General features: G+C 50.2%; 1 protein-coding gene across 1 annotated transcript; it reads left to right on the forward strand.

The window, feature by feature from the left end:
- Window positions 1-276: 276 nt before the first annotated feature.
- Window positions 277-7,528, forward strand: DYNLL2 (dynein light chain LC8-type 2). The gene is made up of 3 exons (XM_019636781.1): window positions 277-551; window positions 3,412-3,550; window positions 5,477-7,528. The coding sequence occupies exons 2-3, from the start codon at window positions 3,419-3,421 to the stop codon at window positions 5,612-5,614; spliced, it is 270 nt and encodes an 89-aa protein (XP_019492326.1). The 5' UTR covers window positions 277-551; window positions 3,412-3,418; the 3' UTR covers window positions 5,615-7,528.
- The last annotated feature ends 4,335 nt before the right edge of the window (window positions 7,529-11,863 follow it).

Raw genomic sequence — 11,863 nt, forward strand, 5'->3', positions numbered from 1 at the left:
CTCTCTAGCCCTGGGTAGAAGGGTCTGCATTCCTCTTCTTTTTTTCTTAAGGCCACATCTCCCTCCCCCAACCCTTTCCAACTCCCCCTCCCCACCCCCTCTCTCGCGCTCTCTCTGCCCCGAGGCATTATGGGAGGAAACAAGATGTGGGGCGAGAGCGGCGCGGGGAGAAGCCCGCAGTGCGGGGCCTGGCGGGCACAGCCAATGGGGAGCGCGGACGGCGGCGCGCGCGGCGGGGGGGCGGGGGCGGGGCGCTATTTCAGAGGGGGCGCTGCGCGTCGGTCGCTCTCAGCGGCAGAGCAGAGCGGAGCTGCGAGGCGCTCTCGCGGAGCAGACGGGCGGGCAGGCGGGCGTGAGGGGGAGCGCGGGCGGCCGAGGAAGCTCGAAGGGCGGACAGCGGCGGCGAGCGCTCGGCCCGGGGCTGCGGGAGCCGGAGACCGCGGCGGCGGCGGCTGCTGCAGGAGGAGCCGAGGGGACACCGCCCCTGCCCGCGCCCTGCCTCTGGCCATCGCTGTTCCCCCGGGGCCCCGCGCGGACTCGCCTGCGTGAAGGTGAGCGGTGGGGGGGGGGGCGTCCCGGGGGCGGCGGCTCCGCGCCCGTCGCGTGCGGCCCTACTCTCGGTGCCCCTGCGGCCTCCTCGCGCCACTCGGGGCCCGGAGCAGGGCTGGCTTCGGCGTGACGCCCCCGGCGTCCCTCCTCGGAGCTGCGCCACCCTGTGCCCTCTCGACCTCCGGGGCGCGGCTGGAAGCCCGGGGCTGCGCAGGTGCGGCGCTTGTTCCCCCGGGGAGTCTCCCTGCGCTGCGTGGAGGCCTGTGGTGTTTGGGGCCGAGGGGGTGGGGTGGAGAGGGCTCGGGCGTGACGCGGCTCCTCCTGCCGCCACCGCCACCCTCTGGGGTGTCCTTTCTGCGGCGAGGACGCCCAGTCACCCCAGCGCTGCTCGGGAGAGGGCGGCCAACCGGCCGGGGCGGAGGTGGGGAGGAGGATGCTTTCTCATTCCCCAGGTGCTGGCCTTCTGGGGGATGGGATGGTGGAAGGGCTACGGCCTTTTCGGAGATCTGAAGGGAGGAAATACACGGGTGTGTGTGTGTTGAGGGCTGGGGAGGGCGGTCCATGTCATTGGGGCCTTAGCCTTTTTTTGTCCAAAACCGGGGATAGAGGTTGGAGAGCTGCCTTGGTACCCTTTTTCGCTTTTCAAAAGAGCTCCTGGCTTGTGACTGAGGCAGCTGGCCGGGGGCCCTTTGGTCATCCTTCTCTCTGGAGGCCCAGGTTCCTTGCTCTTTTTCCCAGGAGGGAGGGGCTAGCCTGGGCACCTCCCTATTCTTGTCTCACGGCACCTTGGACAGGGGAGACCGGGGCTAGGCTTCACCTCTCCGACGCCTGGGGGGCCAGGGGTGAAGAATCGTGGCATTGTAGTCACAAGACCAATGTTATGTAACTGCAGGCTCTCTCCTGGAGAGTAAGGTGGCTTTTAATTACTGTGATAAAGTTGTTCCCTGGGACTTTGGGGATGAGGCCGTGGAGCAGGTGAGCTTGCTGGGAAAACGGGTGCTGATTTCACACTTGAACTTCTCTGTAACTGGTCCCACCCCCACCCTCGGATTTATAAAAAGTTCCCCTTTCTGAGGGGTGAGCTGGAACAGGCCACCAGGTAACACTAGTTGTTTCACGTATAAGGAGCCTGATAATATTAGCACATTTCTCCCTGTGATGATCTTGTACCTTTGCCCAAACTCACCGAAGCTGCCTCATTTATCTTAAGAATCATGGGTTTTTAAAAAGATGTTGATTTGCCCAAGGTCATATAGCTAGTCAGGCCTTGAACAGGGTTCTCCTGACCTTTCCTCAGCACCAGGCAGTGCTCATAGACTCGTCTTGAGGCTCTGACTTTTCCTCTCAGGGGTTGTGAGGCCAGAGGGTGCTGGTCCACTGACGTGTTGCTCTGCCAGCCTTTGCTGAAGTGGAACCAGCCCTTCTTAGTTTGACAGTGCCAGACAAAGGTGCTTTCGATTTGGTCAAGGGCTGCCTAACTGACAGCTGGCATGCATGCATTTTTTGCATCTGGCACAGGCTAAAGGAGTAAACATGAGTTCTGTTTCCCTTTCAGCCTACCCAGTCCAAGGCTAGTATGGACTCCAGTCAGGGTGGCCTGGAGCCATAACAGAGCTCTCTCCTTGAGCAGGCAGAACCATGTAGCCTTGTATCAGACAGGGCTGGAATGACAGCATCTTTTGTTGACTGGCTGGGCCACAGAGTGGTGCTTGGGGTGGGACGTGGTAGGGGGTGGATTGTTGTTGCTCTGTGTGACAGGACTGTGGTCAAGGACAGAAGATACGATTTTGCAGCTCATTGCCTCTATTCCTGCAAAGCACCCTTACATTCTAGAAACTGCCAGGCAGGTTCTGGCCAGCCCTCTTGGGATTTCTGTCATCCTAGGAAGGAACCATGCAAGGTCTACCCCAGAACTCTGGTTGCTGTAGGAGGAATACCTTGGTTTAGATAGCAGAGATACGAAAGATTAAAATAATAATTACCTCTTGTTGTCTCAGTCACGACTGGACATTGGTAGCCTATGGGTTGGCAACCTTCGTCTGTAAAGGGCCAGATAGTAAATATTTTAGGCTTTACAGGCCATATAGTCTCTTGCAACTACTCAACTCTGCCATTGTAGTATGTTCCTCTAAAACTTGTACAAAAACCGGTGGCCGGCTGAATCTAGCCAATGGGACAGACCCCTGTATAGATTGTCCTTGTTTGCAGATGTTCTCATATAATTTTAATTAATCCTTATAACAACCCCTGGTAGAGAGCTATCCTCATTGCTAAAATGGAAATAATCAAATGGAGAAAGACTAAATGACTTGTCCAAAACCACAAGAGTTCATAGGACCATAAGTCAGGCCTGCTGATTCCTAGCCTGTCATCCCTCCACTAGGATACCAATGATGTAATAATGGTCATTAAATCAAGGGCTTATTAGGTTCAGGTGTTATGCCACCTGGTTTACCTTCAGGATAACACTGCAGTCCCCATTTTAAGGTGATGGCATGAAAACACAAAAGTTAGGTAATTCTCCTAAAGACACAGCTAGTAGGTGATATATTGTATCTTGGCTATTGATGCTATTCAAAATATCAAAAATAGATAAATTTAGAGTTAGAAAAAACCTGACTTTACATATGATAAAAACTGATAGCTTATTATATCTGTTACTATTCACCTTGTATTTCCCAGGCTTGGGGACCACATCTCTGCTAAAAGTTTAGGGGCGCCTTCTCCTATTGCCTCTTATCTGTGTTTTCTGTTGCCCTCACCTTCTGTACTCCCCTCTTTCACTAAGGCCCACATCCAGTTGCTAATGTTCATTGCTCAGAGCATGGGGTTGTCAGCCTCACCTCTTTGCTTCTTCTGCAGTGTCACGATGTCTGACCGGAAGGCAGTGATCAAGAACGCAGACATGTCTGAGGACATGCAACAGGATGCCGTTGACTGCGCCACACAGGCTATGGAGAAGTACAACATAGAGAAGGACATTGCTGCCTATATCAAGAAGGTGAACTGGGAAAGCTGTAGCTGGTGGCCAGGGGTGGGGCTAGGCAGCGGAGGCTGGGGACATAGGAAAGCAGGTATATCCCATGCAAAAAAAAACAACCCTTAGGAACTTGCAAAGCAGACAAATTAGGGAGTGATTCTTAATTGCCAAAGCATTTGTCTTAGGAGTTCTTAATAGGAACTCTGCTTGAGGGTGGTGGTGGGGGGGGATGGGGTGTGTGTGTGTGTGTGTGTGTTTACAGTTATGATTATAGCAAGGGATTGAGGAGAAAAGCTTCAGGTTTAAGTATAACTGGCCCAATTCAGAGCTATTCAAAATGAATATCAGGGATACTATAAGATCATATACACATTTTCCAGGAACTTCATCATTTAAAGTGGGATCTCCCCGTAATAATCTTCACCATGTAGGAGGTATCCTTTTCTTTATTTTAGAAAGGGCTCAGGTATTGTGTCATGCCCTTCTCCCCCACCTTCTTAAAAGGGTGGGTTTGAATATATAATTTTTTAAAATGGATAAGCAATATTGGGGCCATGGGTTTAGTCCCTGAAAAATTCCTGAGTGAATGGGTGAATGGATATGGTTAACATGGTGAGGAATCAGCTGAGCTAGAGAATTGTTTCCCAGGGCCCCTGATTCCCAGTCAGGATCCATGTCCATTGTGGCATAATCCCAGTCTTTGGTATTCTCAGCTCTGGTATCCCAAGAAGACTGCCTATGAGCAGTGTCATTCTGGTCCATAGAGGTGATAGGGTATCTTAGATTTTTACAGAATTCTGCTTTCCTACCAGAATGAGTGGGATGAGAAGAGGGAGCTCTGGAGTCCTGAGAGACTTTCTGTGTGTGAAGCCAAGGGGTGCAGAGCTAGCAAGGCTCCTGGGGGTGCCCATTGCTCCTCGCTGAATGCTGGCCTTGCTGTCCTGTCTAGGGAGAGATTCCAGAATCATGGACTCTCAGAACCAGAGGAATTCTTAGATTATGTCTGCTCCAGCTTTCTTGTTTTGCTGATAGGCAAAATGGCTCTCCTATTTTACAGAGTCTTGAGTTAGGATTAAAGCTGGGTTTGGTGATGCATGCCCTTTCCACCGTTCCCTAATACGTCTTGGAATCCTGTGGTACGGGAGCTGTGAGGAAGCCAGACAAGTTGTATGTTGAGCACTTGGGAGACAGAGCCCCAGGACTGGCAGCATTGCTTGGGCCTGTGGTGGAGGGCTATTGCCCTTTCACGACTATGTCAGGATGCATCTAGAACTGAGCCGCCTGTTTCTTGCTGCGTCCACAGGGTGACAGGGAGCGCCTGTCTGATTAAGTCACAGGGATTTCCTAGGCTTTGATGCTTAACTTGTGCCCCTGAGAGAAATGAGGGAATTGCCTTGATCTCATGGCTGAAGTCCTTGTTCTGATGCTCGCAGCCCACACATTGCCTGGCACACAGGAATGCCTTTAATGTTGACTTCCACAGAACTGTTTCATGGTACTCCTGATGTTTGGTCCCCATTTTGCTCTAGTGTCTTGGTTTTTGGCATTTGGAAATGTTGGTTTAGTAACGTGGGAGGCAGTGGGTGGCGAGTCAGCAAAGCTTGCTCCTCTGTTTTACTTAGGCTGTGTGACTCTGCAGTGGTTCTTTATTCCACTGGCTTCTCTGATTCCCTTGCTTAAGAGTCATATGGTGGGCTATGGAATAGGGTAGCTAGAGGGAGGAGAGATGATCAGGGTGTAAAGTGCTAGAGAGCAATAATGGAGCCTTTGTGGTGTTACATTATTAATGAAGGAAGGAGTGTCCTAGCCGCCTTAGAACCTGAGCTCCTGAGGTTCGGGGAGCTGAGGCCGTGGGCTGGGGGTGATAACTAATCAGATTCCCATTCTGATTTTTCATCCTCCAGGGTCCTAATCACCTTTCTTCTCTCCCTTTTATTCTTCTTTTAGGAATTTGACAAGAAATATAATCCTACCTGGCATTGTATCGTGGGCCGAAATTTTGGCAGCTACGTTACACACGAGACAAAGCACTTCATCTATTTTTACTTGGGTCAAGTTGCAATCCTCCTCTTCAAGTCAGGCTAGGTGGCCACAGGGAAGGTGTCAGTGGCGGCGGCAGCGATGGCAAGCAGGCGGCGTTGCTGGGACTGTTTTGCACTGGGGCCAGCATCAGGAAGTCCTCTCCAATGGCTGTGCTACTGCATGGACTGTATACTCGATTTCATGTGTATGTCGCAGTAAACAAAACCAAACTTCTTTCTGTTTAGTTGCCTGGGGAAGAAGGCTGCTTTATGTTTATTTTTCAAGACTTAAAATATTTTTTTTTGGTTGTATTGCACTAGGAAATCTGTCCCACCCCCCCTCTTTTCTCTTTCTCTCCCTATACAAAATAAAAAGCCCTCAAAAAAAGCCTATGAGACTAGGAGGGCTGGGGAAAAGAAATCAGTTTCTGGAGGTGGAACTAAAACTGTGCAGCTGCCTCTTCCTGGTGGTGGATGCTGCTTGGAAAGGCCGGGGAGGCTGCGGGGGGGACAATGCTAGGATTGGCAAGGAGATGGATAGGAAGGAGGGTAGGGGGATTGATCTAGTACCAGGGAGAATATTCCACTGAACTGTGATTCCACGGCTTGGGGCAGAGGGTGGGGTTGGGGCGGGGTGGTTCTTTAAGGGGCCCTGAGACGTGTTTGTCTTTGGTGTGTGGGAGTGGGGAGCAGATTTGTCTTGCTGTCTTTGTCAGAAGAGTTTCTAAGTAATGGCAGTGTCTTTGTGGATTACCTTTTATTCTTCCTGCCAGAGCTCATGCTAGGAGTATGTTGAGGTTGGAGTAGCTTGATTTTTTTTTTTTTCTTTTCATTCATTCTTCTGTACTTTTGTGTGCTCCCTGCTTAGCCCTCGGTTTTCTCATTCCTCTGGAGTTCTCTTAGAGCAGCCCGTTAGTTGGCTGGCAAGGGAATTTCTGGTGACTGTAGTTCCTTAGTTAGGTCTTAGCAATCAAACCAAATCAATGTCTCCCTTGATTCTCCTGTGTGTATGTGTGTGTTTGTGTGTGTGTGTATGTGTGTGTGCCTTGGTTTGGGGTAGAGGGGAGGGAGGGGCAGGATGGTGTGGAATCTCTAGGGTGTATTGGTAGGTAGGGTGCACAGTTAGTTTTAAATGGGCCTTTCTGTTAAAAACCTCTGGGGAATGTCTGATTTGGGGGTGAAGACAGGTGTCATCCCCCTCAGCCATCTTGCCCAGACACTCTGCTTGTCCTATGGCTGTTTGTTCCCAGGAAGGCTTTAGGAGGATAGCCCGCAGTGAGATGGTCATGCTGCCATCTGCCCTGGAGTTGGCTCTCAGTGGAGAGGCAAAGTGACTTTGTGGACAGTTGCAGCCTCTTATAGGAGGTAAGGAGGAAGTGATAAAGGGCAGTGAGGGGCTTGGGAGGAACTTTGGAGGTCAGGCTTGCAGTGATGAAGCCAGGTATCAGGAGATGGAGCAGGGCCGCTAGTGGGAGGAGATTCCAAGGAGAGTGCTGGGGAAATCTTGTCTGTTGATCAAATCAAACAGGGATGGGGTGGGGGTAAGGGTGGGGGGAGTCATTGCTGATTGAGCTGCTGATTCTTGTAAATTGCATTAAAAACTCTCATGTGTGTGGTTGACACTGAGGGCATTTGGGATCCAGCTCATTCTTTTTTTTTTTCAACTCCATCTTTGGGGCTGGTGGGGAGGCAGGAGAAAGTCCCCTCCCCAAGCCTTTAGTGTATGTTGAGCTTTCTTTTTGACACTGACAGGGGAGGGTGGGGACTGGGATGGTGAGTGAGTTCCCTGTATCAAACCCTTTTATGAATGTCAAAATCTGTGTTCCCCTGCCCTCCCAGACTTGTGTGGCCAGTTGGAAATGTCTGGTTTGTGTTCATTTCTCCCTCATTTCTGGAGCAGGGGCTGAGACCCTGCCACATCTCCTATGCTCTGCATCCATGCCTCTTTTGGACATTAAAGGTTGATTGATGCACTTCATAGCTGTTTGGGTTTCTTTGGGGCTAAAGGGGTCGGTCAAGTGGCAGTGGTGCCACACGTGGGTGGGGTGGAGGGTATTAAGGGAGGAGTAGAATAGGGGCTGAAGAGATAAGACCAGGCAGAGAGATACTGATTGGCCTGAATCAGGTTTTAGTTGTAGGCCCTAGGCTTGGGGGAAAATTTAACTAGCAGCACTCACCCACAAAATTTCTTGGGTCCCTTGGTAGAGATTGCCAGGTGAGCCACATTTTGGGCCTTCAGTATAGCAGATGCTGCCTTCTCAATTCCCAGTTCCGGGTCCAGTTTCCAGATCCAGGACGGCAGTTTGCAGCTGCCGTCCTGGACCTAAATGAGCTTAGCTTAGAACCTTTGGCCAAAGCTCGTAGCTCCCACACTTCTCATTCTAGACTTCACTTAGGCCTGGAGACTGGCTATTAGCTAAGTCCTAAGCTCTCGCTACTCAGAAATGGGAAAGCTGGGGTTCTTCACAAAGATGGAAATTCTTGGTGGAAACTGAGTGGTTCTCTGACTCCTGGGTTGTCCTGGTGGTCCCACTTGGGAGCTCCTGCCCCCACACACCTGGTGAAGTCAGTAGTACTGAGACACTCCTGCCCATACCTGATCCTAAGCTGCTGGTGTCTGGACCTACGGCTACATCCTTGTGGAGCTGTTGGGGAGCAGAGGTGTTTTGTACTCATTTCTGTCGTCAGTTATTCACTCAGAAACATGTACTGAGCTTGTGTCCTTGGGGCTAGGATGCTGTTCACACGAGATAGCCAAATTCTGTGCTTCCATGGCAGGTATGTTTGAATGGGTAGAGCACATACACGCATTGATGAGCTTTTTCCCGTAGTGATAAGTGTACTATCAAGGAAATGAACTGGGCAATGAGCTATTGGTTGTTGGAGGTAGCTTGATAGGGTTCCTTAACATAGGAAGTTGGTGGGTTGGATCTTGGAAAGGAGGCTTTTTTCCTAAGGGAATAAGGTCATAAAGGAATAAGACAAAGGGACTTTAGATCCTCAACTTCTGTTCTGCCTTTGCTGTCATAAGTAATTGGACAGAGCTGGAGCCTTGGAGGAGAGTGAGGCCACGGTCCACATTTTGTCTGTGTTGGGCGAGTCTAGGGCTAAAACGCATCCTCTTCTGCCCGATGGGAGAGGCAGTCCAGGTGGCATCTATGGACAACATGTTCCTGCACAGATAGGTATGTAGTGCTCATCTGGAAGGCTTCGTGGAGGACCCAGGAGAGGAAGGATGGGAAGGAAGATGGGTGACAGAGGGGCTGTGGACATGGGAATGCAGCCATTGTCAGAACTGGCCAGGCAGAGAGAGTGGTAGCACCAGTGTCCCACCTCTCATATCCTGTTCTCCAATCCTCCAGGGCCTCCTTTTGGCTGAGCCTAACTGAAAAATAGATGGTAGTACTGACCCAGGGATGCAGCTGGTAGGGGTCAGCTCTCCTACCCCCAGGGAACAGAGTAGGAAAGAAGACTGAAGAATGAATGTAAGGGGGGCAAACCAAACCAGCGTGGTAGGAAATTGTTGCCATGGGCAACATGTCTGTCTCTCCCCAGAACTCCAGTGTCCTGCAGCCTAGACCTAAGTGTAGCTGTTCCCTAAACTATCCCCTTATTTCCTTCAGTTCTTTGCTTCAACATCCTCTCATCAGAGGGGCCTGCTGACATTCTATATGAAATAGCACCTCTCCCCAATCACTTAACCTTACCCAGTTTAATTCACAGCACCTGCCAACGCTTGACATGTTTGTTGGTTTACTTGTTTCCCACGACTAGAATATAAGCTCTGTGAAAATAGAGCCATTTTCTGTCACTGCTTTATCTTCAAGCACCTGTCCTGTAGGATATGCTCGATAAATGTCAACTGGTCAAATGAAAAAGTGGAAGCAAGCATGGGCAGCCCCTCTGCCCCAGGACAGCTTGGCCTTGGAGACTTCTGCCTTTGGCCTCACCCCTCCTTGCTGCCCCAAGCCCTGTGTATTTCCTGCTGCTTAGAAAGGAGTGGGTCACTCCCCAAGTGTGTTGAAGCCTCAACCCTTCTCCCTTGCCAGCTATGGAAGATTGAAGGAGTATAAAATACTTTTTTTTTTTTAAAGCATTTCAGTTTATGTCACTAAAATCTCCAAGTACCCCTCTGAACTAGACCCAGCAGTCATCAGCCATGTTTTTGGATAAACACTCAGAGAGGGTGAGTGACTTGCCAAAGCCCACGTAGCTGGTAGCACGAGAGCCAGGCATTGACTCATAAGGACTGAAGTAGGTTTAATAGGAGTGGTCTCCCTGATACTCCTTGAGATTTAGACCCAGCTCTCTGAGCTTAGGAGTAAATCCCTGGTTTTAGTGATGTTCCCTTTCCTGGGCTCTGCTTTAGAAGGGCAATAAGGACAATTCCCTGTCCCTCCCCTTCTCACTTCCATCTAAGGAATGAGGAGCTGCCCCTTCCTCTTTGAGGTCTCATGAGAGGGGTGACGAGCCTTTTCTGGACTTGAGAAAAAGCAGACTCTCAATTTTGACCTCTTAGATCTCCCCTGAACTAAAGGTACATCCTCCTCAACACCATGGTAACAAGGAATGACCTATCACTTGTTGAGGTCTAGAGAACCTGTGTGTATATCTTTGTGATGCAGTGGGGTTGATGTCCACACCAATAGACATGCATACTCCTATGCAGTCTACTGCTGTGCCAATACAGAGGTTCAGAAGAAAAGATAAACGAGAACTTCAGGTCCCTGTGCCTCTCCTCCCTTGCTCTGTCAAAACAAAGTTGTATAGTGGTGAGGCTGCTGGACATTGCTGTCTTGGGCTTTCCAGAGAGAGGCCAAACATGCAAAAACTGTAGTGGAGTGGGCAGAACACAGGACCTAGAATCAGAAGACCTGGGGTTGAGTCCCAGCTCCGACACTTACCTAGTGTATGAATTTGGGCAAGTCATTTGACCCCTCTGAGGCTCAGTTTTCTTCATCTATAAAATAAGGACACCTATCTACCCTAAAGAGTGGTTATGAGGACGAAATGACAGCATGTGCTTTGAAATTGGAAAATGATGGTGACGAAGACACTGATTAAGGTCAATAATGAAGCTTGAGGAAAGAATAAAGAATCTGGGGCTGGGGTGTGGGTGGGTGCCGGCCGAGTGGCGCGTTGGTTAAGGGTTGGCTTGGGACTCCAGCTCTGAGCAGCAAGGCCCCGGTTCGGATTCCACATGAGGGCCAGTGGCACTGCGCCCTCTACAGCTAAGATGCTGAACAACAGCTCGACCTGGAGCTGGGCTGCCGTGAGTCGCCGGCGACGGTGTAGGCTGCAGTGGGGCTGGCTGGCAGCTGGCGTGAGCTTTTGTGAGCTGCCATGAGCCTCTGTGAGTGGCTGTCCAATGGCCGGCGAGCGACTGCCTCAGCCAGGAAGAGTGCAATGATAATACCAACATGGGCCAGTGAAGCAACATCTTCCACAACTAGACTGAAGAACAAAAGGACACCAACTTGTCTGTTCCCCTCCCCCAATTCCCCAATAAAATCTTTAAAAAAAAAAAAGAAAAAAGAAAAAAGAATCTGGGAAGTCAGGCCCCCTAATTCACCTCTCACGCCTTGTTACACCAGCCTTCTCCCTCCCTGTCCAATAGCACCCATAATACAGAGAAGAAAATTAGGATCATAAGGAAAGAAACATATCCAAGGTCACATGGATGTTTGGGACAATTGGGATGTAGAACTTGGTCTGACTCCCAGGCCAGATCTGATCCTGGTTTGAAGTGGTGGAGGGGACATTCATTCCTAGGTGCTGAGGCCCTACCGGACTGTGGAATGCCCTGCCCTGTACTTGGTGGGGGTGTATAGTTCATTTGTTTTCAGTAATTTGAAGAGCTGTGCAACCATCACCACTGTCTAATTCTAGAACATTTTCCTCACTCCCAAAAGACACTTGGTACCCATTTGCAGTCACTCTCCATTGGTCCTTCCTCCTAGCCCCTGGAAACCACTAATCTACTTCCTGTCTCTACGAATTTGCCTGTTCTGGGCATTTCATATAAATGGAATCATAAAACATGTGTGGCCTTTTGTGTCTGGCTCCTTTCACTTAGAATAGTGTTTCCAAAGTTCACCTGTGTTGTGGCATTTATCACTACTTCGTTCCTTTTCCTGGGTAAGCAATGTTCCATTGCAAGGATCTATCACATTTTGTTTATTCATCAGTTGAGTGACAGTTGGGTTGGGTTGTTTCTACTTTTTCGCTATTGTGAACAGTGCTTCTGTGAACATTAATGTGTAAGTTTTTGTGTGGACATGTGTTTTCAATTCCCTTGGGGCATCCTTTTTTT

The sequence above is a fragment of the Hipposideros armiger genome, unplaced genomic scaffold (assembly GCF_001890085.2).
Source record: "Hipposideros armiger isolate ML-2016 unplaced genomic scaffold, ASM189008v1 scaffold_29, whole genome shotgun sequence".
NCBI lineage: Eukaryota > Metazoa > Chordata > Mammalia > Chiroptera > Hipposideridae > Hipposideros > Hipposideros armiger.

Bases quoted from the DNA above. Each gene is read 5' to 3' on its own strand.
- DYNLL2 (XM_019636781.1), top strand. From the start codon at position 3,419: ATGTCTGACCGGAAGGCAGTGATCAAGAACGCAGACATGTCTGAGGAC. The intron at 3,551-5,476 runs GTGAACTGGGAA...TTCTTCTTTTAG, and splicing joins TTGCTGCCTATATCAAGAAG to GAATTTGACAAGAAATATAA.